Below are 27,886 nucleotides of genomic sequence, written 5' to 3'. Positions count from 1 at the left end.
AACAAACGGTCTCCCCCCCTCTCCCCCGCCCGGGCGCATGCGCGCCCCGCCCTCTCCAGCCCCCTCCTCCCTCCCGCCCCCCCCCGCCCGGGCGGCCACGTCCCCGGCGCCGATTGGTCGGGGGCGCCGCCCGTCTCGGGGTCCGGCCCTCCCATTGGCGGGGACGAGGGGGGGGCCCCGCCCCCGGGGGCGGGGTCGGGCGCGCGGGGGCGGTCACGTGTTGTTTTGCCCGCCGCCGGGCTCAGTGTGGCGCGGGCGGGGGAGGGGGCTGGACGTGCGGCGGGGCGCTCCCCCTGCCCCCCGCTGGCCGCCTCATGGCCAGCTCCCCGGGGCCCGGGCCCGGGCCCGACATGGGGGCCGGCGACGAGGACGGCGCGGGGGAGCCGGGCCCCGCGGCGGGCGACGACGTGCGCAAGTGCGGCTACCTGCGGAAGCAGAAGCACGGCCACAAGCGCTACTTCGTGCTGCGGGCGGCCAGCCGCCTGGCCCCGGCGCGGCTGGAGTACTACGACAGCGAGAAGAAGTTCCGCAGCGGGCTCCGGGCCGCCGCCGCCGCCTCCTCCGGGCCGGCCTCCGGGCCGCCGCCGCCGCCGCCCAAGAGGGTCATCCCCCTGTACCAGTGCTTCACCGTCAGCCGCCGGGCCGACGCCAAGCACCGCCACCTCATCGCGCTCTACACCAAAGACGACTACTTCGCCATGGTGGCCGACAGCGAGCAGGAGCAGGACAGCTGGTTCCGCGCCCTGAGCCGCCTCATGGGCCCGGCCGAGGCCCAGCCCCGGGACCGGCCGCCCACGCCGCCCCCGCAGCCCCCCGCGGGGGGCGACGACGAGGACGACGCCCCCGGCTTCAAGGAGGTGTGGCAGGTGCAGGTGAAGCCCAAGGGCCTGGGCCACAGCAAGAACCTGAGCGGCGTCTACCGGCTGTGCCTGTCCAGCAAGGCCGTGCAGCTGGTCAAGCCCAACGCCCAGGCCCCCTGCGTGCAGCTGCAGCTGCTGAGCGTGCGGCGCTGCGGTCACTCGGAGCACTTCTTCTTCCTGGAGGTGGGCCGCTCCGCCGCCATCGGGCCCGGCGAGCTGTGGATGCAGGTGGACGACTCGGTGGTGGCCCAGAACATGCACGAGACCTTCCTGGAGACCATGAAGGCCCTCAAGGCCTTCGCCGAGTTCCGCCCCCGCAGCAAGAGCCAGTCGTCGGGCACCAACCCCATCTCCTTCCTGTCGGCGCGGCGCCACCTGGGGCACCCGCCCCCGAGCCAGGCGGGCCTGCCCAGGAGGCCGAGGACCGACGGCGGGCCGGCCGGCACGCCGCCCAACGCCGCCAAGGGCGGGGCCTACCGCTTCCGCACCTCCAGCGAGGGCGAGGGGACCATGGCCCGGCCCTTCCGCTCCGTCGCCGGCGGCCTCGTGCACCTCAACGCCGCCCGGACGGGCGGCGGCCGCCCCGACGGGGCCCGGGCGGCCCGGGCGGGCCCCGGCGGCCCGCAGCACGCCCGCTCCGCCTCGCTGCCCGCCGCCCACCTCCCGGCCCCCGCCAGCCCCGTCGGCGTCTCCCCGGGCCCGGGCTCCCCGGCCGACGGCGGCCCGGCCTCGTCCGACGAGTACGGGTCCAGCCCCGGCGACCCGCGCTACCTGCGCGTGCGCAGCGGCACCCCGGACTCGCTGGCCGGCACCCCGCCCATCCGCGAGGAGCCGGGCCTCGGCCACTACATGGCCATGGGCCCCCGGCCGGCCCCGCGGCCCGGCCCCGGCCCCGGCGGGGAGGAGCGGGACCACCACCACCCCCCGCGCCACCCTCCCGGGGACCACCGGCCACCGCCGCCGCAGCAGGAGCCCGAGCCCGACGGGGGCTTCGAGGCCGACAAGGGCCTGCGGAAGAGGACGTACTCGCTGACCCGGGCCCGGACCGGCCCGCCGGCCGCCCCCGACGACGGCCCCGACCCGCCCCGGCCCCGGGGCGGCCCCGGCCCCGAGGACCCCCGGCCCGCCGGCCCGGCCCAGGGCCGCGCCCGGGCCCGGGAGGAGGGCTACATGCCCATGATGCCCGGGGTGGCCGCCGCCCCGACGGCGCCGCCGGCCGGCCACGGCGACTACCTGCCCATGGCGCCCCGGGGCGCCCCCGTGCCCGCCCCCCGAGCCTGGGGCGGCCCCTGGTCCCCGTCGTCGTCGCCCTCCTCCTCCTCCTCCTCCTCCTCGCAGGCGGACTCGCGGGGCTACGTGATGATGTACCCCCGGGCCGGCTCGTCGCCCCTCCGCAGCCCTCTGACGGGGCCCCCGCCCCGCGGGCCCGGCGACAAGGGGCGCGGCGGCGGCGAGTACATGGACATGTCCCCCGGGGGCCCCGCCGCCCCCCGGCCCTTGCCCAACGGGTTTGGCGGCCAAGCCCACGCCCTCTCCAGGGCCCTCAGTGCCTACTTCTCCCTGCCGAGGAGCTTCAAGGCCCTGTCGGGGCAGGGTGACCACAGCGAGTACGTCCCGATGGCCTCCCCCGGGAGGCTGCTGGGCAGGGGGGGCCCCGCGGCCCCACCGAGCCCCCCGGAGGAGGAGGAGGAGGGGCCGGGCCCGGGCCGGGCCGCCAGGCCCACGAGGCTCCCCCTGGGCCCCGGGGGAGGCCACGGCGGCGTCCCGAGCGCGTACGGGCGGGCCACCCCGCCGGAGCCGGCCAGCCCCGGGGACTACATCAACATCGACTCCGGCGACAAGGCCAGCCCCACGCCCTACTCCCTTTCGGCCGAGGGGTCCCCGTCGTCGCTGGGCTCCAGCGGGGACACCGGCCGGTCGCCCCTCTCCGACTACATGAGCGTGGACCTCGACGCCCAGTCCCCCAAGGGGGCCGGGGGGCTCGCCGGCTCCCCGGCCGACGGGCCGCCCTACGGCGGGGGCCCCCGCCCGGCGGCCGACCCCGCCCGGCCGGCGCCGGGGACCACGTGCGGCGGCGGCGGCGGCGGGACCGACGACTACACCGAGATGACGTTCGGCCCGGCCGGGACGCCGCCCCCGCCTCTGGGGCCCCGGGCCAACGGCGCCCTAAGGGGCGACGGTCCCCCCTCCGCCGGCGACCGGTACCCCGGGGCCGCCGCTTTCCCCCTCCCCGGGCCCCGCCCCGAACCCCCCGTGGGACCCAAGGTGATCCGGGCCGACCCCCAGGGCCGGAGGCGTCACAGTTCGGAAACCTTCTCCTCCACCGTGGGGACCGGGGCCCCTTCGGCCTCCTCCTCCTCCTCCTCCTCCTCCTCCTCGTTCTTCGCCGACGGCAGCAAGAGACACAGCTCGGCCTCCTTTGACAACGTCTGGCCGAAGCCGGAGGGGGGCCTGGCCGACGGGCCAGAGGGCAAGATGTCCAGGGACACCTCCACCGGCTTTCAGAACGGTTTAAACTACATCGCTCTGAACCTGCGGGAGGACTCCCTCAACAGCGAGGCCGGCAGCCCCGCCGCCGCCCCCGCCCCCGCCCCCGCCCCCGCCGCCCCGACCTGCCATCCTCTCCAAAACGGGACCGCCGCTCCGGACGGCGGAGCTTACGTGAGCATAGACTTCTCCAGATCGGACGGCTTGAAGTGTAATTCCGCAAGAAAAGGTTCGTAAGCTTCCAGACTAACGTTCCCTTAGCCGGAAAGTGACCCTTGGGTCGTTCCAGTGCCACCCTCCTCCGACCACCCCCCGACCCTCGGGGCGGTCTGAGGAATCGGAGAACGTGGGGGCCTGAGAGAGTTTATCCCGTCGGGGCGGAGACTTTTTCCCCCTCCCCGGGAGATCGCATCACGCTCCCACTCGGTCGTATTTGACGCCGGGTGGCGGCTCCGGCCCGGAACGGCCAACGCGTTCTTCCGGACCGAAGGGGTCCCAGGAGAGATGGAAGGGTAGTTAGGGTTCGCTGGGACGGGGAAACCGCCCCCCGCCCCGGCGGCCAGCCGCGACCCTTCCCCAGACACGTGGCTCCTCCGGGACCCTCCTCCGCTTCTCGGGGGATGATATCAGCTAGAGGGGCAGAAGGTTTCCGGGCCTTTCTAAGTCGTCTCTTGCGTCTGGGGATTTAGGAGGGACGGGGAACTCTCAGAGTACTTTGTCGTTCCGGGGAGAGCTCCCTGTCACCTGAGTGATTGATTCCAGGGGGGGATTAAAAAAAAAACCAACCAAACACCCCCCAACCGGCGGCCCCTTTTTTTTTTTTGTGATTTAGCAGTATCTGCTGTGGTGGGTCGGGGGCCCACGTTCATCCTGGCGCCTCGCCAAGGTGGAGGGGAGGCAGTCGCCCTCCCTTTCGGGACGGGAAAGGTTCTTGCCTGCCTTTTTCCCCCCCTGAGCGTGACAAGCGGCGGGATCTACCAGAGCGAGCCCGGGCCTGGGAGTCAGAGCACCGGGGTTTTAAACCCCCGGGCTCCTCCAGCTGCTTGTCACGTATGACCTTGGGCAAGTCCCTGAAATTTTGCCTCAGTTTCCCTCCTCCCTTCTGCCCGCTTTAGACCTTGAGGCCCAAGCGGGACAGCGGACCGGTGTCCAGCCTAATTACCTTGTACCTACCCCAGCGCTCAGGACGGTGCTGGGCACATGGAGAAGCAGCCTGGCTCAGGGGAAAGAACAGGGGCGTGGGAGTCAGAGGTCACGGGTTCTAATGCCGGCCCCGCCGCTTGTCGGCTGTGTGACTTTGGGCAGGTCACTTCACTTCTCTGGGCCTCAGTGACCTCATCTGGGAAACGGGGATTAAGACTGAGACCCACGTGGGACAACGTATTTACCTTGTATCCCCCCCATCCAGTGCTTAAAACAGTGCTTGGCACATAGTAAGCACTTAACAGACACCATCATCATCATCATTATTATTGTCAGCTGTTTGACTTTGGGCAGGTCACTTCACTTCTCTGTGCTTCAGCGACCTCATCTGTAAAACGGGGATTTGAGCCTGTGAGACCCACGTGGGACAACGTATTTACCTTGTATTCCCCCACCCCCAGTGCTTGGCACAAGTAAGCGCTAAACAAATCCCATCATCATTATTATTCTTATGATTATTGTCAGCTCGGTGACTTTGGGCAAGCCATTTGCTGTGCCTCAGTGACCTCATCTGTAAAATGGGGATTAAGCCTGTGAGCCCCACGTCGGACAATTCGATTACCTTGTATCCCTCCCCCCCCAGTGCTTAGCACATGGTAAGCACTTAACAAATACCATAATTATTATTATTATTGTCAGCTGTGTGGCTTTGGGCAAGTCACTTCCCTTCTCTGTGCCTCAGCAGCCTCATCTGAAAACGGGGATTAAGCCTGTGAGCCCCACGTGGGACAATTTAATTACCTTGTATCGCCTCCCCCACCAGCCCCAGCGCTTAGAACAGTGCTTGGCAATTAGTAAGCCCTTATCTCTTGCCCCGTTAATAATAATGTTGGTATTTAAGCGCTTACTATGTGCAGAGCACTGTTCTAAGCGCTGGGGTAGACAGAGGGGAATCAGGTTGTCCCACGTGGGGCTCACAGTCTTAATCCCCATTTTACAGATGAGGGAACCGAGGCCCAGAGAAGTGAAGTGACTTGCCCACAGTCACACAGCGGACACAGCTGACACGTGGCAGAGCAGTTGCCCTCTCCCAAGCGCTTAATCCAGTGTTCTGCACAGTGGTATTCACTAAATACCACCGAATGAGTGAGCAAATACCATTATTATTATTATTGCTAAGGAATTAAAAGTGCCAGGCACATAGTAAGGCAGCGTGGCTCAGTGGAAAGAGCCCGGGCTTGGGAGTCAGAGGTCATGGGTTCGAATCCCCCCCCCCCCCCCCCCCCCCCGCCCCTTGTCAGCTGTGTGACTGTGGGCGAGTCACTTCACTTCTCTGGGCCTCAGCGACCTCATCTGGAAAATGGGGATTAACTGGGGGGGGCCTCCCATGGGACAACCTCCTCACCCTGTGTCCACCCCCCAGGGCTCAGAACAGTGCTCTGCGCATAGTAGGCGCTTAACAAATAGCAACATTATTAGTAGTAGTAGTAAGGAATTAAAAAAAAAAAAACACAGCATTTAAAAATATCCCCTCAAAACGTTAAAGCGCCTGAACTTTTCAGATGCTCGGGGGGGGGGGGGGGGGGCGCCTTGGCGCGCGAGGGAGGGGGAAGCGCGCGCTCTGGCGCGTGGGGCGGGGGGAGCGCGCGCTCTTGGGCTCCGCTGATTGGCTGCCGGGGTTCCCCCGCTCCCCCCCCTCCCCGCCGCCAGGCCTAAGTAGTGGCGCGCCGATGGGGGCCGCTCCCCGAGCCCCGGCCACGTCGCTCCCCGCTGGCGGGCGCTCGGCGCTCCCCCAGGCCAGGCCAGCAGCCGCCCCGAGGCCCTCGGGCCCCAGGCGGACCCGGGTTCGAATCCCGCCGCCGCCCCGTAGTAATTCTGCTCTTTGTTCCCCGCTCCCGAGGTGCCAAGCGCTGTTCTAAGCGCTGGGGGACATGCCAGGTCATCAGGTGGTCCCACGCGGGGCTCACTGTCTCCATCCCCATTTTACAGAGGAGGCCACTGAGGCACGGAGAATCATAATAATGATGGTGTTTGTTAAGCACTGGTTAGGTGCCAAGCACTGTTCTCAGCGCTGGGGGAGATAGAAGGTCATCAGGTGGTCCCACGTGGGGCTCACCGTCTCCATCCCCATTTTACAGATGAGGCCACTGAGGCACAGAGGATAATCATAATCATACTGATGGTGTTTGTTAAGCGCTGACTAGGTGCCAAGCACTGTTCTAAGCGCCGGGGGAGATAGAAGGTCATCAGGTGGTCCCACGCGGGGCTCATCGTCTCCATCCCCATTTTACAGAGGAGGCCACTGAGGCACAGAGGATAATAATCATAATCATACTGATGGTGTTTGTTAAGCGCTGACTAGGTGCCAAACACTGTTCTAAGCACTGGGGGAGATGCCAGGTCATCAGGTGGTCCCACACGGGGCTCACCGTCTCCATCCCCATTTTACAGAGGAGGCCACTGAGGCACAAAGAATCATAATCATAATGATGATGGTGTTTGTTAAACACGTACTAGGTGCCAAGCGCTGGGGGAGATGCCAGGTCATCAGGTGGTCCCGCGCGGGGCTCAGCGTCCCCATCCCCATTTTACAGATGGGGTTACTGAGGCACAGAGAATAATCATAACGATGGTATTTGTTAAGCACTTACTAGGTGCCAAGCACTGTTCTAAACACTGGGGGAGATAGGTCATCAGGTTGTCCCACCCGGGGCTCACCATCTCCATCCCCATTTTACAGATAGGTAACTGAGGCACAGAGAGTAATAATAATGATTGTGTTTAAGCGCTTACTATGTGCCTAGCACTGTTCTAAGTGTCGGGGGGACAAGGATGACAAGGTAATCAGGTTGTCCCACCTGGGGCTCACAGTCTCCATCCCCATTTTACAGGTGAGGGAACTGAGGCCTGGAGAAGTGAAGTGACTTAGCCAAGGTCACACAGCAGACAAATGATGGAATTAGAACCCACGACCTCTGACTCCCAAGCCCGGGCTCTTTCCACTAAGCCACGCTGCTTCTCGGCTGGGTGACCTTGGGCAAGTCACTTCCCTTCTCCAGGCCTCAGCTCCCTCGTCTGTAAAATGGAGATGAAGACCAGGGGACAGGGATCGGGTCCAACCTGATTTGCTGGTCTCCACCCCAGCGCTTAGTACAGTGCCTGGCACATAGTAAGCGATTAACAAATATCGTAATTATTATTATGGGGCCTCCCGGGGGGGTACCTAGCCCCCACCCCCACCCCGGAGAGCTGGTGGTGTGGATTTAAGGCCACCAGGGCAGCGGGAACAGCCCTTCTCCAAACACGGTCGCCACACTGATCACGATCAGATCTCTGTCAGTCCTATTTATTGAGCGCTTTCGGTGTGCAGAGCACTGCGCTAAGCACCTGGGAGAGCCCAGTGGAACAATAAATAGACACATTCCCTGCCCACAGGGAGCTTAAGAGGGATAGTATTTGTTAATAATAATAATGGTGTTTGTTAAATGCTATGTGCCAAGCACTGTTCTAAACACTGGGTTCTTGAGGCCTTACTATGTGCCCAGCACTGTAGTAAGCACCGAGGTGGATACAAGCAAATGGAGTTGGATACAGGTCCTATCCCATGTGTGTATGTGGGAGTTATAGTCGCAAAACCCCATTTTACAGATGAGGGAACTGAGGCCCAGAGAAGTGAAGCGACTTGTCCAAGGTCACACAACTGCCAAGTGGCAGAGTGGAATTAGAATCCATGACCTTCTGACTCCCAGGGCTGTGCTCTAGCCAGTCCACCGTGCAGTTTACAGGCTAGAGGGAGAGACAGACATTATTAGAGTGGTCAGGGGCTCTCGGGTTAATCAGTCAGTCGTGTTTACTAGTATTATTCTTATAAAGCGCTTACTGTGTGCCAAGCACTGTTCTAAGTGCTGGGGGAGATACAAGGTCATCAGGTTGTCCCTCGTGGGACTCAAGGTCTTAATCCCCATTTTACAGATGAAGTCACTGAGGCACAGAGAAGTTAAGCAGCGTGCACAAGGTCACACAGACAAGTGGCAGAGCGGGGATTAGAACCCACATCCTGTGACTCCCAAGCCCCTGCTCTTTCCACTGAGCCACGCTGCTTCTCAATATTGAGCGCTTGCTCTGTGCAGAGCACTGTACTAAGCGCTCGGGAGAGGACAACAGAATCACCAGGCCCGTTCCCTACCCACAGCGAGTTTATAGTCTGGAGGGTTAAAAAAAAAAAAAAAAGAGCAAAAGTGGCCAAAACTGAGGTGGGGTGCTGTGATTAACATCCCAGAGGAAACAGCTTTTCTTCCAACTATTTGGACAGTAACGTCTCTAAAGTACTGAAGGTTTCTTTCTTCTTCATTCTGTTCTAAAGCAGCTTTGAGCAAGCAGGTCAAATGGACTTGGTAAAAAAATAAAAAGTGACGTGAGGAATCGCTCGAAGTGGATCCTTTTGGGGAAATCACCAAACGAGATCCCACCGAAGTTTCCATGCGACCGTAAATTAAGGAAGTTATATTAGCATCTTTGAAAGAATTAGAGACCCCTACATATTTTTAGCTGGAGTGCTTAAATAAAAATGTTTTACTTCTGGACTCCCCTTTTTTTTTTTTTAAAGGAATTTATTAAATTTATCAATGTGGCAGGCGCGAGATAATGGGGCTGGCCCGAGTTGGACTCTTTTTCCCCTCTGCCTAGTTGTCATGGAATGAAACCAGAAAAGTCATGGTCAGTATTGTGCCGGAGAGGCGCGGAGAATCCTTTTTAATAGTGATCACGTGTCAGGAGGGGTTGGGTTTTTGCATATCCCTGATGCAAAGTTGCATCATCGGCATTTCTCAAGACTTTATAAGGACACAGGATGGTTAGGATGTAACATGCCGACTGGAAACCTTACACAAGTGGTTTGCAAACCCCAGCCCTTCCGAGGGGAGTTTCAGTTCCTAATATGGTTCAGCTCATTTTGAAACGCCCCCCACCCACCCGGGGATTTTTGCCCCGTTTATGTTTTTGGGATCGAATGGGAATCTCCTTGTTCTGTGCCCCCATTTCACTTGTGAGATCCGAGACATCGTTACTGCGCTGCGGGAATGTTTCCGTATTACGTTAGACCCAGTGAATGATATTTTCTGTTGGGAGTGATAATATTCCTTTTTCATTCAGTTAACTACCGTCATCCTCTTCACCTTTATGGGGAGTACACCGTAACGGCTTTTTTTCCCCCTCCAGGAGGAAAGTGGCATGAAAGCATGGCTTAGTGGAAAGAGCGCGGGCTTGGGAGTCAGAGGTCTTGGGTTCTAATCCTATCTCCGCCACTTATCAGCTGTGTGACTTTGGGCAAGTCCCTTATGTGCCTCAGTGACCTCAACTGTAAAATGGGGATTAAAAGCATGAGCCCCATATGGGACAACTTGCCTACCTCACATCTACTCCAGCGCTTAGAAGAGTGCTTGGCACATAGTAAGTGCTTAATAAATACTGTCATTATTATTATTAATGTGTACTCATCATGGCTTCCCTCACTTAAGCAAAGCGTTTTCAGTTTCCTTAGTAATGCGATGCCCTCTCTTTGCCAGAATTAGCTTATTCACATTATTATGTCTCACTGTTAATACCGCACATCAACAGAGGGCAAAAACAGATCATGTGGAGTTAAGTTCTTGTGCCACTTTTCAGTTCCCTCTAAGGAGGTTGGGTAACCTCTGAAAACTCTAATTCAGTAGTGTCCCATTAGCTGATTTTTTTTCGGCCCCCCCCCCCCATTAAAAAGCAAGCACAAACCTCAAGCGTTTTAATGGCAGTACGGGGAGGCCTTGCTAGAAGTGGACACCTAACACCGTAAGGGATGTGCTGGATCCCATCATATGAAAATCATCTGTAGTTTGAATAAAAATGGGCAAGCTTTTCTTTTAATTTTAAGGCGATCGATTGAGTGCATAATGAGCAGTTGATTTTTGACCCCAGATTGCACTCTGTTAGGATGGTGACTTTCTCATTAATGTAATTAAGAAAACAGTTTTTACTGCCTTGCCGTGGAAGCTTCTTGCCTCCCCACCCAAAAGTAGTTTGGCAATTCTGTATTGGTTAGGCTGCTGCAGGTTCATTCATTCAGTCATTCAGTCATAAATATGGAGCACTTAGTGCTTGGGAGAATACAATACAACACCTACAGCTCCTTATGCAAACTTTTGGAGTAACCTCACTTCCGTGCAATAATGAAATTTTTCAAAGATAATATTAATGACAGTACTCATTAAACACTTACTATGGGTCAGGCGCTGGAGTAGACCAAAGGTAATCAGGTTGGACCTGAAAGATCTTGCCCAGGTGCATACAGCGGTTTGAAATTCTGGATGCCCACCCACCCCCCTCCATTTTTTGCGGGGGGGGGGGGGAGGAGTTTTTTAATTTGTTCACTTTGGCTACAAGAGGATTTTCTCTGTTCATGTAGTCCGTGAGAATTTTGATGGTGAATTATGAATGTGGAGAAGCAGCCTGGCTTAGTGGTTAGAGCACGGGCCTGGGAGTCAGAGGGACATCTCAGTTGGAAAATGGGGATGGAGACTGTGAGCCCCACGTGGGACAACCTGATCACCCTGTAACTCCCTCAGCGCTTAGAACAGTGCTTGGCACATAGTGCTCAACAAATGCCATCAACATTATTATTATTATTACCTGGGCTCTGATTCCAGCTCTACCACGTCTGCTGTGTGACCTTGGGCAAATCACTTCTCTAGGCCTCAGTTACCGCATCAGTAAAATGGGGATTAAGAGGTGTGAGCCCCATGTGGGACAGGGACTGTGCCCAACTGGCTAACTACCCCAGCACTTAGAACAGTGTTTGGCACATAGTAAGCACTTAACAAATAACGGAGTTACTATTATTATTGATCTGAAGGGACAGAATTTGGCTCTTCTGCATTTGCTCCCTTCTTCCAGCCATTCATTCAATCATTCTGTCGTATTTATTGGGCGCTTACTGTGTGCAGGGCACTGCACTAAGCGCTTGGGAAAGTACAGTACAACAATAAAGCGACACATTCCCAGCCCACAGCGAGCTTTCAGTCTGCAGCATGGCTCAGTGGAAAGAGCACGGGCTTTGGAGTCAGAAGTCATGGGTTCTAACCCCGGCTCCGCCCCTTCAGCTGTGTGACTTTGGGCAAGTCACTTCACTTCTCTGTGCCTCAGCGACCTCATCTCTAAAATGGGGATGAAGACTGTGAGCCCCACGTGGGACAACCCGATTACCCTGTATCTACCCCAGCGCCTAGAACAGTGCTTGGCACATAGTAAGCGCTTAACAAATACCAACGTCATTATTATTATTATTTTTAGGCTGTTTTCAGTGGGTGGTTTTTCTTGGGGGTCGGGGGGTGGGCTGTGGTACCTTTTTCCTGGAGTTTGACCCTTCTCCACCCCTTGCCCGACTTGGGCAACCCCCTCCCTCCCAGGCCTTGCTGCTCCCACCCTCCTGGGCAATGGTTCTTCACCTCCATCCTCTTCAGGGGCGCAGCCGGGGGCTGGGGATGAGGGCGGGAGAAGCAGCAGCGTGCCCTCTTCCCTTACGGGCCCGTCGGCTGCCCCCCGTGCTGGCCGCCAGCTTTCCCAGCGGTTCTGCTCCACGTGGGTCTTCCTCTTGCGGAAGCTTGAACCGTTAATGCAGGAGGAGCCTCCTGGCCTCCCCCCACCCCACAGCTCCTATTTCTGGCACTCAGACAGCTGAACCGGAGTCTTAAAAGTTATTTTCGCGGCTGACTTCACCGTCACGTTTCCTACTGGTCAGGCCTCTGCGCTCGGCCGAAGGTGCCATTCATGACAAGCGGCCGGACAGTCGAGCTGGTTTTGCGAACCCGGCTGCCGCAGGGCCACCGATGGCCTTTGTCGGATACCAAGTGGGCGGTGTTAGAGAACGCTGTGGCTCAGGTGAAAATGAAGCCTTATTCGTTCCCCGGCCAGCCTCTCTGCTTCTTCCTTAGATAAATAAGTGAGCTTGCTATACGTCCGGGCCCAAATATAGGTTTGCCTTATATAGCTTGAGTAATCCACTCAAAATCAAATTTAAACGTGAGGTTTGCCAAATGCTCATCGTGCGTTTTCGGCACCAAACACATACATGGCGTGAGGCTATTTCGGGGCGGGTAGGTTTTAGTCAGGGCAGCGCATGAAGGGCTTCACTAAAAATATATGAGAGAAGCCAACAGAATTTAGGGTGACATCAACAAAAGATGACACGATTTGTTTAATCGTAAAGGAGAGGCAGCGTGGCCTAGCGGAGAGGGCATGGGCCTGGGAGTCGGAGGACCTGGGTTCTAGTCCTGGCTCTTGCCATCTGTCTGCTGGGTGACCTTGGGCAAGTCACTTCACCCCCTCTGTGCCTCAGTGACCTCATCCGTAAAATGGGGATTAATAATAATAATAATAATAATAATGTTTGCATTTGTTAAGCGCTTACTAAATGCAGAGCATTGTTCTAAGCGCTGGGGTAGACTCAGGGTAATTGGGTTGTCCCACGTGAGGCTCACAGTCTTCATCCCCATTTTACAGATGAGGGAACTGAGGCACAGAGAAGTTAAGTGACTTGCCCACAGTCACACAGCTGACAAGTGGCAGAGCTGGGATTTGAACCCATGACCTCTGACTCCCCAGCCTGGGCTCTTTCCAATGAGCCACTGCTTCCCTAAATGTGGGACATGGACCGGTCCAACCTGATTAGTTTGTACCTACCCCAGCACTTTGCATAGTGTCTGGCACATAGTAAGTGCTTAACTTATACCATCTTTAATTTTTTAAAAAGCACAACTTTTTCTTTAAAAAGATGGACTGCGTGTGTGTCTGCCCAGATCTCAAATCATCTTTTCCTTCAGCCTTTTAATAATTACAGTATTTAAGCGCTTACTATGTGCAAAGCACTCTTCTAAGCATTGGGGTTGATACAAGGTGATCAGGTTGTCCCACGTGGGGTTCACAGTCTTAATCCCCATTTCACAGATGAGGTAACTGAGGCACAGAGAAGTTAAGTGATTTGCCCAAAGTCACACAGCTGATAAGTGGCAGAGTGAGGATTAGAACCCATGTCCTCCGACTCCCAAGCCGGGGCTCTTTCCACTCAGCCACGCTGCTTCTCATAGTAAAGTCCTTTGGACTCACCCACCCTAACTAGGGTGTTGGCCTCTTGAGAAAAGGGTAAGTGATTGATCTGGGGATCTGACCCCACCCAGACACGCCTTGTCCTTTATTTTAGTTTTTTTCAGGATTCTTTTGATGATCCTGGAGAGAAGCCTGCGTGAGTGTGCTAAGACGGCCTATCGGAGGACCTTTTTCTTTTCTCTTTTGAAGCTAATGACTAGTAACAATTCCATGAGGGCACCCTGTTGGCCAGCCTCTTCAATTACTGGCCCCAGGCCAGTTCTTGTTCTTTTGGACTAGTTGAGTGATTTAAGAGCCAACATCCAGGCTTGCGTCCAGTCCTGCCCTCACCCTCTTTTTACAGTAGTTTCCAGGAGGCAGCCCCAGGGGAAACCCAGAAGCCCGGCCACCTTGTGGCTAGAGCCCGGGCCTGGGAGTCGGAAGGACCCGGGTTCTAGTCCCGATTCCACCCTTGCCTGCTGGCTGACCTCAGGTGAATCATTTCACTTCTCAGTGCCTCAGTTCCCTCACCTGCAAAATGGGGGTTAAGACCTTGTGCCCCAGTTGGGCCAGGGACTGTAAAAATAATAATTGTGATCTTAAGTGCTTACTACATGCCAAACACTGTACTAAGCATTGGGGTGAATCGGGTTCCAAATCGGGTTGGAAAGATTCTCTGTCCTACGTGGGTCTCTCAGTCTCAATCCCCATTTTAGAGATGAGGTCACTGAGGCACAGAGAGGTGAAGTGACTTGCCCGTGGTCACACAGCAGATGGGGTGGAGCTGGGATTAGAACCCATAATTGTGTCCAACCTGATTAGTATGTGTCTACCCCAGTACTTAGTACAGTGCCTGACACATAGTAAGTGCTTAATAAATACAATATTTAGGCACCACCTACAGCCACTCACCCCAGTCTCCCTACCCGGCCAAAAAAACCCCAACAAAACCCCAAAAAACCTTCCGTCAAGGAACTGTGAATTTCCTCACTGTTTTCCTCCCCATTCAGGATCCATTTGTCCGGGTCCTGCACTAGAGTCACACAGTGGTATTCATTGAGCACTTACTTCGTGCCGAGCACTGTGCTAGGCGCTTGGGAGAGTGCAATACAGCAGACACTTCGGCTACCCACAACGAGCTTACAGTCAAGAGTTTAGAGCATTTAAAAGGCAGAGCTGCTGATTATCACAATATCAATGCTAATTTGATCCATCTCTGGGGGAAACTTTTTTGGAGTTTTTTTTTTATGGTATTTAAGCGCTTACTATGTGCCAGGCACTGTTCTAAGCACTGGGGGCTCACAGTTTTAATCCCCATTTTACAGGTGAGGGAGCTGAGGCGACTTGCCCAAGGTCACACAACCAGGATTAGAACCCAGGTCCCTCAGACTCACAGGCCCACTGTCGACCCACTAGGCAAGATTGCTTCTCCGTTCCTAATAGTTTTCAGAGTTGAGTTCCTCAGAGATTTAATCGGAAGATTAATCGGTCAATCTGTGGTGTCTACTGAGCACTTTCTAGGTGCAGAGCACTTCAGAATTATCTTTCAAGGAATTGAGAAGCCCAGTTCGAGTTGTTGGCTTTGGCAAGTATATCAAGGGTAGCAAATCGTGTTGACAAGGCCACTTTGGAATAATTGCCAGTTGATGGTAGCTGCAACAGGTCAGCTAATCGATAGTGTTCACTGAACGCTTGCTGCGTGCAGAGCATTGTTCTCAGCGCTTGGGAGGGTACGATCAAACAGAGCTGAGCCATCAGCGGCTGATGGGCGAATCCAGGGGAGAAGTTGGGAGACCCGCTCCCTGCCTTCATGGAGAGTCCGGTCGAAAGAAAAAGAGGAGGAAGTTGCGACCCCGATTTTTCAGAATACAATTCTGTTCCATGGGAAGCCGAGAATGGAGGGTCGATCGTAGCGATAGAAAAGACCCCGGGAAACTGGAACGCGGTGTTGCCAGTGAGCATTTCTCCGGCCGGACTAAAGTTGTTCCTTCGGCTTTTATTAGAGTATCGTTAGATGAGTCACCCCAAAGCAGCCTGTAATAACCTGGAGAAGGGCCTCCTGGGCCCACCTACAAATTGCTGTTTTTTCTCTTTAGTCATGTAGGGCTCGATTAGCATATTAAAGATTTAATGTTCAGGTTTATATCATTATACAAGTTAGAACAGAAAAGTTGACTTCATTTGTTTTGAAGAAGCAAATGACAGCTGCCAGGCTGAGGGGAGGGAGGTGGGGAGGAGAGGTTCAGGCGCATGGAGTTCATTTCAGAGGCTGAAAAGTTTGTTCCACCTTTGGAGGGGGTGGAAGTGTTTGCTGAGATCTCCGATTAACTGGAAGGGTGGGGTTGCCAAAGCCGGGACGGCGACCAATCAAGGAATTGGGCATAATCGGTGATCAGAATAGACGATAAATTAGGCCTATTTCAAGCTACTGCATCCCTAAAATGGTTCTTTAAAGTTTTCTTTTCTTTATAGGAAAATGATCACAGTCCCTCTTGAACTCAAGATTTTGGGAGTACAGAAGAAACCTTTTACTAGAGCTGAACATTATTTAGCCTCTGTAAAAGAGAAAACAGGCTGCTCTTGCCTGGTTCTCTTTAAACTCGACAAAATCTAGTAAAACGTTCAGCTTGCTCAATTGATTTGTTTTTTCCTTTTAAGACCACGCTCTCTCTGTTGTTCTCATCTTTTCTCCTTTGTAGCTGACGTCCTGCTCAGTTCTAGATTGGGTAGATTTGTTTTTCGGACTGAGGGATGAAATGGGTGCATTCAAGCTCTGTGCATGCAAACGTGATTTGTAAGGGTGTCACATTTTTAGGCTCTTTGATTCAGTCAGTGGTATTTATTGCACCCATACTGTGTGCAGAGCACTGTAGTAAGCACTTGGGAGAGTAAAATATGAAACGGTAGACACGTTCTCTGCTTTAGTAGCAGGGGTTATCCAGCAGGACTGGAGCAAAAGTTGCCCTTGTGTAACTCGTTTTTCCATCATGATTGTTTTCCATTTAGTGACTGGGACCAGGTTAAGCCTTGCCCAGGTGGACAATCCGAGGCCCAGATGGGACTCGCTAATTAATTAATTATGGCATTTAAGTGCTTACTATGTTCCAGGTGCTGTACTAAGCGCCGGGGTGGATACAAGAAAATCAGGTTGAACACAGTCCCTGTCCCACATGGGGCTCACAGTCATTTTACAGATGAGGTGACAGAGGCTCTGAGAAGGGAAATGACTTGTCGAAGGTCACACAGCTAAGTGGCAGAAGGGGGATTAGAACCCATGGCCTTCTGACTCCCAGGTCCCTGCTCTATCCACTACACCATGCTGCTTCGTTCTAGACTGAGTCGGACCGTGCCGCCCAATACTATCCTGACCCAAAATGACGCCCACACAGAAGGGTCCAGGGTCGCCCGTCATAGACGTCATCCCAGCAGACCAAGGACCTGCTCTGTGGCGAGGACGCCACCTCTACCACGGTCCTGGGACTCTGTCCATCGTCCCAGTCTAAACCCTCCGAAGCAGCCAGTTGCCAAGTCCCAATGGGATTGGATGTGGTTTAGCGGGTAGAGCCCGGGCCTGGGAGTCAGAAGGATCTGGGTTTTAATTCCAGCTCCACCACTTGCCTGCTGTGTGACCTCAGGCAAGTCACTTCATTTCTCTGGGCCTCTGTTCCCTCAACTGTAAAATGGGGATTTTACAGAGCCCCATGTGAGACAGGCTGTGTCCAGCCCGATTTGCTTGTATCTACCCCAGTGCTTAGAACAGTGCTAGGCATATTGCGCTTAACAAGTACCATAATTATTATTATTTTGTGTGCCGACCTGAGGCCGCCCCCAGTTGATAGGAACCCAGGCGGCTCCAGCACGGCCTAGTGGCTAGAGCCCGGGCCTGGGAGTCGGAAGGACCTGGGTCCTAATCCAGGCTCCCCGACTCGCCTGCCGTGTGACTGTGGTCTAGTCACTTCACCTCTCTGGGCCTCGGTTCCCTCATCTGTGAAATGGGAATGAAGACTGGGAGCCCTATGTGGGACAGGGACAGTGTCCAACCTGATTAGCTTGTATCTACCCCAGTGATTAATACAGTGCCTGGCACAGAGTAAACACTTAAAATCCCCTTCCCCCAAAAGAAAAAAAGAATCGAACCCATTTCTTGCCCAGGAAAAATATAGGGTCAGTTCACCTGTTTGGATACAGCATGGAGTTGTACTAACTGGCGTGTGCGTATGTATGCGGTAGACATGAATGAGGCCTAAAAGCCAGGCTTCTGTAAAAAGGCATCTCCTGCATTTAACAGAACTGGGCGTGCTAGGACTCTTCTGACATCATTCACCCCATTTACCCGCCGGTGGCTTCCTGCAATTTTCTATAGAGCAATACTACAGTATCTGGTCTCTTCATCTGTGGCGAAACTACCTCTGATACACGTCTACACCAGAACCTGTATCTTGATTTATCTCAGAAATCGGTTTCAGTATTGAGGGAAAATAAAAAAGTATACATTTCTGCCTCCCAACCACTACCCCATAACTACTGATTCCTCACATTAGCTGGTCTGCGTGTCAAGTAAGGTTGAAGATCACATTCTCTAGAGCGTCAAGCCAGTTGTATTTACTGAGCACTTACCCTGTGCAGAGCACGCACTACGTGCTTGGGAGAGTAAACTACAACAGAGTTGATAGACACATTCCCAGAGTGGGAGAAAGACATAAATAGAAATAAAAAAATTATGGGTAGGTACGTAAGTGCTGTGGGGCTGAGGGAGGGATGAATAAAGGGTGCAAATTCAAATGTAAGGATGATGCAGAAGGGATTGGGAAGAGAGGAAATGAAGGCTCAGTGAAGGTTTTGCGGAGGAGATGTGCCTTCACTAAGTGAGGAGAGATTGTCTATAAGAGTGATTGTCTGCTCTCTTGCTCTGCTGGATGAGGAAATTAAGAAATATCTGTGTTATTTTTGTCTCATGTTTGTAGTGCATAAAAACTAAGCCAACTTAGTTGGACAGTTGCCCCTAGAAGAGGCTGTAGAATAGAAGGAAATGTCATTTAGCCATCTTGGTATGTTATCAGGATCATCAATTGAAAAAAAAAATCCACCCTCTAAGAAAAAAGGCCAGGAAATGAGCTGCTGGCTGAGCAGTCGCGGTAGTTATTGAAACAAAAGTTATAATGAACACATGTTTCCTAGGCTTTCTATTCTCGTTCTCATAAAGGCCCCTAATTTCAGGCAGAGCATCTTGAGGTACTGTATTTGGCTAATGGTGTTGTCCAGACGGGATTGTTAACTCCAGTTGGATCTTTCATGCAACTGTATAAAATGAAGCGCATTTATGTCGAGGAGCAAAGAACAAAATTCCGAACTGCAAAAATGTGTGAATCCGATTTGCTCTGGAAAGGTTTTAAGCATTTAATATCAGATGTGAAATCAGAAGTGCAAGGGCTTTAATTTTGACTAGGGTCAGGGGCCCGTGAAATGAATGGCACGGGGTCTTAGAAGTGCTGTAGTGGGATTGGTGGGAAAAGAAAGCTGGGCAGAGCTAGGCCAGAACTGGGAGAGAGTAGTTGACAGGGCTTGTCTCTGCCAGTCCTCCCCATGACACACTTTTTTCTCTCCCCTCATCCCTCTCCCCTCCCACTTCCTTCTCTCTCTCCCTCCCTCCCCCTTCCTTCCCTCCTCCCAGATGAAGGTGACTGGGAAAACCGTTGATTGCTTAGAAACTTCTGATGCCCAGCACAATGTTCTTTTTCTAATCCGAGAAGTTCATTCAGTAGTATTTATGGAGCCCTTACTATGTGCAGAGCACTGTACTAAGCGCTTGGAATGTACAAGTTCATTTGAATAACCAAAATAATTTCAGTTGGGGTTCAGTTTGTTCATTAAAATCGCCCTCAAAATTAAAAATACTTCTCTCTCGGTGTAAATAACTAGAATCCGATGAGATCTGATGTTTTCATAAATGACACTGCCCCCTTCTGTATTCAGAATTATTGAATGGGAAGGATTTTTTTCTTTCCTTTTACCAAAAAGCTGACTATTATTTAGTGCAGGCGGAGAACATGTTCAGTTAGGATTTCGTTCACCCAAAACTTTTGGTCCTTGAAGAATTATATGTGTCCTGCAAGTGTCAGATGAAAACAATCACCTAAAAAGGGCACTTGGCTCAGGGCAGGTTGCTGCCCCTGGAACATTTTTTTAAAAATTTGTTCACTCTTCATCTTTGGACTCCTGACCTTTTTTCCTAATTCTTCAAGCGTGAAGGTAAATGAAATGAGCATGTGCTGCATATCTATCCTGACCCATAGACGGGAGGAGGTGTGTGTTGGGGGGGGGGGGGGGGGGAAATGCAGGCCTTTGAAGTTGCAGCCAGCTGCAAATCTGTTGTGTTTTTAAAACTCCGATGAAATAATGAGGAGTGTAAAATGGGCTCGGCAAAGCTCAAGGTAAGAGTCTGTATGAGGCAGGGATCGCATCTAACAACTCTTCTGTGCTTTCCCAAGCACTCAGTTCGGTGCCCTGCACATAAAAAGCGCTCAATAAATACCTTCGTGGATGGATGGGTTGTAACCCGAAACCCCTTGGGCAGGTGGGGGGCCGGGAGGGGATCTCTGCACTGGTCTCCACAACCCAGCGAACGAAATTCAAAGGAAACACGTCCGAAAGTGTGTACGGAACTCCTCCTGCCGTTAAGAAGCTTGAACAGTCCTCAGCACACCTCTTCATGGTTCTTTTCTCTCTCTTGTTCATCTCTTACTATGTGCCAGGCACTGTACGAGGCGCTGGGGTAGATACAAGTTAGGTTGGCCTCGGTCCCTGCCCTACTTAGACACTTCCAGTCTTAATTACCCATTTCTCTAACAAGGGAACTGAGAGGTCCCAAGAAGCAAAGTGACTTACCCAAGGGCACTCATCAGACAAATGGCGAAGCCGGGATTAGAAACCAGGCCCTTCTGACTCCCAGGCCCCTGTCCTTTCCACTAGGCCATGCTGCTTCTTTTCATGGTCAGGAAGTGATTTCTGGCGATTTCATGGGTTGCTCATTAGGTCTTTCACAGGATCAGATATTTGACCACTGATAAACTGTGCTCAGGGTGGGGAGACAAACACAGTTGGCTAGATCCGGCCGTCAACTGGAATAATTAGGTTAGTCAGTCCTCAGCTGAAATAATTCTATTAAGGCTCTCGTTTCTGCCCTTACCTGCTGATGATCCAGGGAGTAGAAGCCAAGGAAATTTGGGCCAAAATGCAAATTAATCCATTTGCTACACTAGCTCACAATGTCAATCTATAAAAAGTGGAACCAAAGAAATTCCTAATGCACTTGACAGCACATGTAATGAAGCTAAATAGAACTTCCTAGAAGGCCTCCAGTAACATTTTTTTTTTAAATTCTATCATGTTTCTGTAAATTCTGGCAATGCAAACTGTAACTCCACAGATCTAAAGGAAGCCAAATGGGTTTAAAGGAGAGTTAGAAAATTCTCACTGGTATGGGAAAGCCTTTCCTTAATCACTTGCTTTGATCTGTTAATTGCATGGATGTAGCATTGTTTGCTTGTAAATCAGAGGTATCTTTGTAATTACATTGAAGTTGGAGGTGGGGTAGGGTAGAAACAGGTTTAGGGGGTTAAATTCTTCTTTACCACTAATTTAGGCAAGTGCTTTAAAAAGTCCTGTAGGTTCTTTTAATGTTCTCCAAGCAATAAAAGCAAAATTTTTGCAGACTCGCAGGGAGAGGCAGCACGGCTTAGTGGAAAGAACACAGAACTGGCTAAAGGTGGTGGCAGGGTTCCCAAAAACCAGCCCTAGGTGTGTGACCTTTGACAAGCCACTTAATTTATCTGAGCCTCAGCCCCCCCCCCCCCCCCCCCCCCCCCCCCCCCCAGGTAAAACAGGGATAAAACAATCCGTGAGTTCCTTCTGGAACTGGAACGGTCCCATCTCAAAACCCTAGTATCTATCCCAGCATTTAATATCCTGGTTATTATTTGGTGACAAGATTCTGAATCTCAGTAAAAATGCCAAAGATACTGCCAATATATGGCATAGCAATCAACGTCATTCTTTACACACCAGACCGTTTGAAGCTGTTTGAATTTTCCCATTGGCAGTTTAATGGTAATGTCATTTGAATAAACTCAAATAAGCTTTGACTTATTAGAGAGCAACAAACTTAAGGGAGTAAAATTTCACCCTGTACTGAGGAACCTCCATCATTTAGATTATCTGACCTTTTAACATCTGGAAAAAGTATCACAGGTCTTTAAGGCTATTGGCCCACCAAATTAAAAGAAAAATAAAAGGGGCCAAAGATATAAAATATATCCTCCCGCCTTTTAAAAAAGTTAATGTGAGCTTTGCTGTTAACTGCAACCTGGCCTTTATGTTGTCAATTTAAAATTCTTCATCAGGTCAGTGTTGGTAAAGGGCATGGCTCTTGCTAAATAATTACTGAACTTGAATTGCTTTTTGGCTATTTTACAGTACTTGCTTAGTTCAGGGTCTGGAACATAGTAAGCCCTTAAATACCATTTTAATTTTTATATAAACTGCATAAGACCCACACGGAATGTTTCTAGAAGAATTCAGTGTATTGATATAGATTGTATTCCAAATGCAGTATACTTGATTTAAAACTATTATGCTCTGTAGTATTGATGCATAATATTGAGTACTTGGGAGAATAAATGAAGGGTCGATCACATTCGGTCAGTAAACTGATTATGGAATTTGTTAAGCGCTTACTATGGGCCAGCCACTATAGTAAGTGCTAGGGTAGATACCAGATAATCAGGTTGGACAAAGTCATTGTCCCACATAGGGCTCACGGTCTTAATCTCCCCCCCTACCATATTACAGACTGGGAAAAAGAGGTGAAGTGACGTTGCACAACTTTTCTTTAGGGTGATTAAGATGGAGGTTTTGAATTGCTAGGCATTGCAGCAGTAATATACACCAGCTCTATTTATCTCTGAGAATCTCAGCGCTTTCCCTGATTGAAAGGGAACAGTCAGTTCTCCTTTAAGCATGTTTTTATTGTTTTGGATAGACTCCCGTGGGGGAAATCTGGGGATGTTCTTTCCAAAACATGCCTCCGTCTGGATGTAGTGTAGCGTGTGGATCTGTCTCAGTTAAGGCTTGACTGTGAGCAGGTGAGGTCTCGGGAGCACAGAGTCACTGGGGGCTAATTGGTGGTTTAGGTCAGGGAGAGAGAGAGAGGAAAGAGACTAAACTCTCCTAAGAAGGACCCAACTAAGTTTCCCTTTTGGTTCCCAGAAGAGCAAGGGGTTTGTTAAAATGAAGGCTATTTCTCCCCCAGCAAAGCCATTGAACAGGGGAGAGGCCGAGTTGTACTGACCACCACAGGAGGCTAGGCTCGATGAAAGAACACGCCAAGGCCAGCAGCATATCTTCACTCCCATAGGAAACTCTTGTGTTTTGGAAAGGAGGGCCTTGATTCCTCTCTCCAGGTTTGGGAGAAAATAGGCCTGGAGGCCATTGTCCCCCTTCTACCTTGCGAATGTGTTGGGACAAAACAGTAAATATATCTTTGAGATGCCTCTGCCTCCTGTGGGCCGAGCACTGTATTAAGCACTTGGGAGAGGATAGTGCAACAGTCGGTAGACACGTTCCCTGCCCACAACGAGGAACTTGCCTTCCCCAGATTGGAAGTCACCACAGGCAACTGGGAGAGTTTAGTCGGCAAAACTGCTCTAGACTGCTAACGCGAGTTCAATTTTTATTTTATGGTGACAGAAATGGGTCAGTCAACTTCAATCCCATGACTGTAACTAACAATTTTCCTCTCCCTTTTCCCCTTCTTTCTCTAGACTGACATTACCAAGGAAACTGTTTTTAGAAGAACACGAGGGTTGTGGATTTTTCTGCTGGTCTCTCCCGGATTTTGGAAAGCACAGAGGTTTACAATAGCTGCTTTGGCCTCCACCAGCACAGACATGGACACCCACAATTGAACGAATTCTGTTCATACAGATCAGCCTGAACTGCTGCCTATAATGGAGTTATTTTGGAATTATGGATTGTCACAACTCTGCTTCGGTGATGGATTTCCCTCTTCCCAGCTCCGCTCTCCCCTGCCTCCCCCAACCTATCTGTATGGGTGTAAACCTCAAAGTCAAAAGGCAGATTGTCACTTCCTCCTTTTTCCCCTTTCCCCTCAAAAATGTTTTTCATCTATATACACACAAACTATATATATATATATATTCACACACATATAAATATATCTATATACATATATATGCACATATACATATATGTTTATATAGATATTTATATACGTGTGTGTGTGTACACATCCAAAGGTGACTGACAGTATATTTAATACATGGATTTGCTTATCTGGTATGATACTAAATGCCTAGTAGCTTTAACACGTAAAGTTTAGAAATGATTTGGAAGTTTAAAATCTTTTGGGCGGGGGGAGGGATGGTGAGGGGAGAACTATGTAATAGAACGTAAATCTATGATCTAGAATCTTCTCTTTCTTAATGGTACAGGAGATAATGGTACAGAAGCTTATTTCTTGATCATAGATCTCATGTTTGTAAATCACCTTCACTGGTATCAAGCCTATTGATCAGCGTGTTCCCCAATTAAAATGGCAGGAAGAGAGAGAGAACCGATGATTGCAAGTATTTTCCCCCCTTTTTAGCTACAGACACAAAATGAGTTGGAATTTCTGTCTATGCATTTCAAATGGGAAAATTCAGACCGGTTGGGTAGCATCTGTCTTCATTTAGTCCCCCCACACTCCCTCCCCGCTTTCCCAGAACCAGGTCGTTCTGTCTTTTTAACCAAAGTCTCTTTTTCATATTGGACCAAGTTTTGCAGAAGGGAAAACGGTAGAGGCTTGGCTCAGTTTATCGTGTGTCTAAAGGAAAAAGCTTCCCACAGTCACGGCTTAGTCTGGAAAGCGAAATCTATAGAAATCAGAGTGAACCACAGTACTTTTGCAGGGTTTTGGTGGATGTCCGATTCGGAGCGTCTGTTAATGCTGACCTTTTGGACAGTGTGACATGGGTTATGGGTACACATAATATATGGGTCTTAAGGCCCTGAAAATAAATAGAGGGTCTGGGTTGTGGCCCTCACAGCTTAAAGATGCCGGCCACCCCCTGACCTCCCCACCAAATATCAGGCAAAGGCGAGGTTCAGACCGCCTCGCCTCTGATGGACAACTGGTTCAAGAGTCTACTTTTTAGAACAACTTATCCACCCGGTTTGGATGTGCGGTGACTTGTACTTAAATCTGTTTTTTGCAGTTTTATGGAATACATGGTACTAAAACGATCAATTGAATTTTCAGGAAGGACGTACCCGATACCAACCTCTTTGCCGTTCTCGACACTTGAGGCGGGGAGGATGGGAGGGGATTGGGGGTGAGGGGGCCCGGAGATGCATTTCCACTTCTCTCGGGGGTAGGGGGAATATGGTGGTACAGTGACGAGTTGCTGCTGGAGCTCAGACTCCCTCGACCAGTTGAAAAAAAGAAAACAAAAATCTCACCGCTTCTACCGATCATGATCTCACCACGCAATACAGCTCCTATTGGCTCTCTAATGATGCAATATTTTAGACAGCCTTTTTTTTTTTCAAGCTCTGCAACTTTTTAAGAGTAATTTCAGTAATGACAGAAGTTAAAACATCTCTGATGGTGAAAAGAAAAGGTTGTTTGGGTAAAAAAAAAAATGAATTAAATGTTACATTACTTTATTTACCTATTAGGTCCTGAGGCTGCCAATGTACCGTGTACAGCACTGACAACACATGCTGAATAAATGGGTAACCTCAAACACGGTAGTACAGATATTAACAGGTACGGCATTATGAATATGCAATCTTTTTGAATCTTTTCTTAGTTTACAAACAACTAATTTATTCAGTATTGTGCTGGAAGCATATTTTCGGGAATATGTAAAAACATATCAGTAGGTATATTACCTTCCAGCTACCAGTTTACGCTGCTGTATAGTACAGAAATACCAATGACGGAACAATGTTGTGACCTGTAAATTTAATTTGATATGGGGACATAGTAATTTCGTCTGTAAAAACGAAAACATATATGGTTGGAACTGTTCATTATATTTGCTATTTCTGCTTCACAGATCTGTTTAAAAGTTGAGCTGATTTTTCTGGCTTTGTCTTCCATTGTAAATATTGTTACATTGTTTTCTTTGTAAACACATCGCGCATTTGCGGTTTGGGGAGACTGGCTTGGAGCTCTGTATAGTGTTTCTATTTATCTGACTTGGCTTTCCCTAGAGCTACTTGCAGTAAAGACGTTGTTCATGTAACCCCGTGTGTGCATGTGGATTTTTAACGGAGACCTGATCCGGCTAGTAGGAGGATGAAGTTCTGCTCTCGAGGTGGCAGAATCGGCCTCAGTGATCTTATTTTTCATTTTTGGGGCCTGGAATCGGGAAGCTTTGGAGGCTGGGCTAATTTTACTTCGGGAACAGACTGTATCAATTAAATCATTCCCTTCTCAAATCTTTCCCGTAATGTCTATATTTAAAAAGCCAAACCCTCTATTTCCTCGCTAAGACATGCATTGCTAATACAGTGGAAGGCGAGCTGGGTTTTCAGGAAGTTCAACTCGAAGGCCGGCCTGCTGACCGAGGCGAAGTCCAAGAGGAGGAATGCAAAGGAGCGGAAGTGGAATCGGAGCCTCACTTCCCTGCCTCTGGAGCAGGAGGACCTTTAAAGCAATCAGAACCCTCCTCCTGTCCCTTGCTTGGAATTCTAGCAGCCCCTTTAGCCCCCCAGGCCCAAAAGAGAAAGCGGTGGAGCACTGATTCTGCTTCATAATGATGATGACTATAGTATTTGTTAAGCCCTTACTAAGTGCCAGGCACTGTTCTAAGCACTGGGGTAGATACAAGGTAATTGGGTTGGATACAGTCCCTGTCCCACATGGAGTTCACAGCCTTCATCCCCATTTTACAGATGAGGGAACCGAGGCACAGAGAAGTGAAGTGACTTGCCTAAGGTCACACAACAGACAGGTGGCAGAGCGGGGATTAGAACCCGTAACCTGCGGAATCGCAGGCCCGTGCTCAATCCACTATACCATGCTTAGCGGGGGTGGGGCAGGCATGGCAGGGTGTCTGGGACTGTAGATTAGACACCCAATCTGTGCTAGCCCTTTACAGTCTCAGGTTGTTCCTGCAGGTGGCTCAAGATCCATAGGAAAGAAACAATGGTTCCTTTCAAATTCAAAAAGCTTATGGAAATAGTAACGGAAGTGGTGTACTGAGTAGGGAAAAGAAAAAAGGATGGGGGTGTCTCATTAGCCTATGGTATTTCTCAATTTGGCCCAGGGTGGCATAGAACAGGCCTCTTGTTTCCAGGTACTTCCCAGCCCTTTCATGGAGCAAAAATGGGCTATTTTTAAAACTTGTTTTGTTAGAAGTTAACTCTCCCAGAAGCAGCCGAGAAACCATCCTTCTCCCTCAGCGCCCTCCTCGGCACCATGGATTTCCAGCAAAGCTTGGCTCGCTAGTGCGAGTGCTAGTGAGCGCTGGCCCCGTGATGATGATAATTATGGTACTTAAGTGCTTACTGTGTGCCAATGTTCTAAGCTGGGGGGGGGGGGGGGGGGGGGGCGGCGGGGTACAAGTTATTAGGATCGGACACAGTCCCTGTCCCATATGTGACTCTCACTCTTCAATCCCTCTTTTACAGATGAGGCCCAGAGAAGTGAAGTGACTTGCCCAAGGTCCCACAGACACGTGGCGGAACCAGGCTTAGAACCCAGGTCCTACTGACTCCCAGGCCCAATCCACTAGGCCACACTGCTTCTGATGAGGAGGAGGGGTAGCAGTCAGCTGTACCAGCATGAATACAGCCGCTGCACATGATTCATTCAATCGTATTTATTGAGCACTTACTATGTGCAGAGCACTGTATTAAGCGCTTGAAATAGACAGTTCAGCAACTAATAGAGACAATCCCTGCCCAATGATGGGCTCACAGGCTAATCAATGACACTCATGTAAGATCATCAGGCTTTTTGAAGGGGGGTGGGGGGTGGGGAATACTACACAAGAGAACATCTCCATGCTGCAAGGATCAGGATGGAAGAGAAAGTTCTTACGGAGAATCTCTTCCCACGATAAATCACCTTTTTGATAATGCAGAGCCATGGTTCTCGCCTCTCGCCCACCTTTTGAGCTCCCGGGCACCGCAAAATGTGTCAGGGGCGCTCCACGTGAATGCAGTGAGGAGGGTAGTTGGACATTAAACGCCTGTGCTGGTGGCCAGGCTTT

At 51.5% G+C, this 27,886-nt stretch overlaps 1 protein-coding gene and 1 non-coding gene across 2 annotated transcripts; both read left to right on the top strand.

Annotated features, from left to right (window-relative positions):
- The first annotated feature begins 283 nt into the window (after positions 1-283).
- Positions 284-25,912, top strand: IRS4 (insulin receptor substrate 4). Its single transcript, XM_039912373.1, has 2 exons — positions 284-3,576; positions 23,423-25,912. Exons 1-2 carry the CDS (start codon positions 315-317, stop codon positions 23,425-23,427), a joined length of 3,267 nt encoding a protein of 1,088 aa, XP_039768307.1. The 5' UTR covers positions 284-314; the 3' UTR covers positions 23,428-25,912.
- MIR7400 (microRNA mir-7400) lies at positions 3,346-3,407 on the top strand. Its single transcript, NR_127378.1, has one exon. It is a non-coding gene; the product is annotated as a microRNA mir-7400 (primary transcript).
- Positions 25,913-27,886: the final 1,974 nt, after the last annotated feature.

The sequence above is a fragment of the Ornithorhynchus anatinus genome, chromosome 6 (assembly GCF_004115215.2).
Source record: "Ornithorhynchus anatinus isolate Pmale09 chromosome 6, mOrnAna1.pri.v4, whole genome shotgun sequence".
NCBI classification, from domain to species: domain Eukaryota; kingdom Metazoa; phylum Chordata; class Mammalia; order Monotremata; family Ornithorhynchidae; genus Ornithorhynchus; species Ornithorhynchus anatinus.
Note: the sequence above shows the minus strand (reverse complement) of the source record. Positions and strands in the feature narration are given on the sequence as shown.

Excerpts from the sequence above, each read along its gene's own strand:
- IRS4 (XM_039912373.1), top strand. The coding sequence starts at position 315 with ATGGCCAGCTCCCCGGGGCCCGGGCCCGGGCCCGACATGGGGGCCGGC.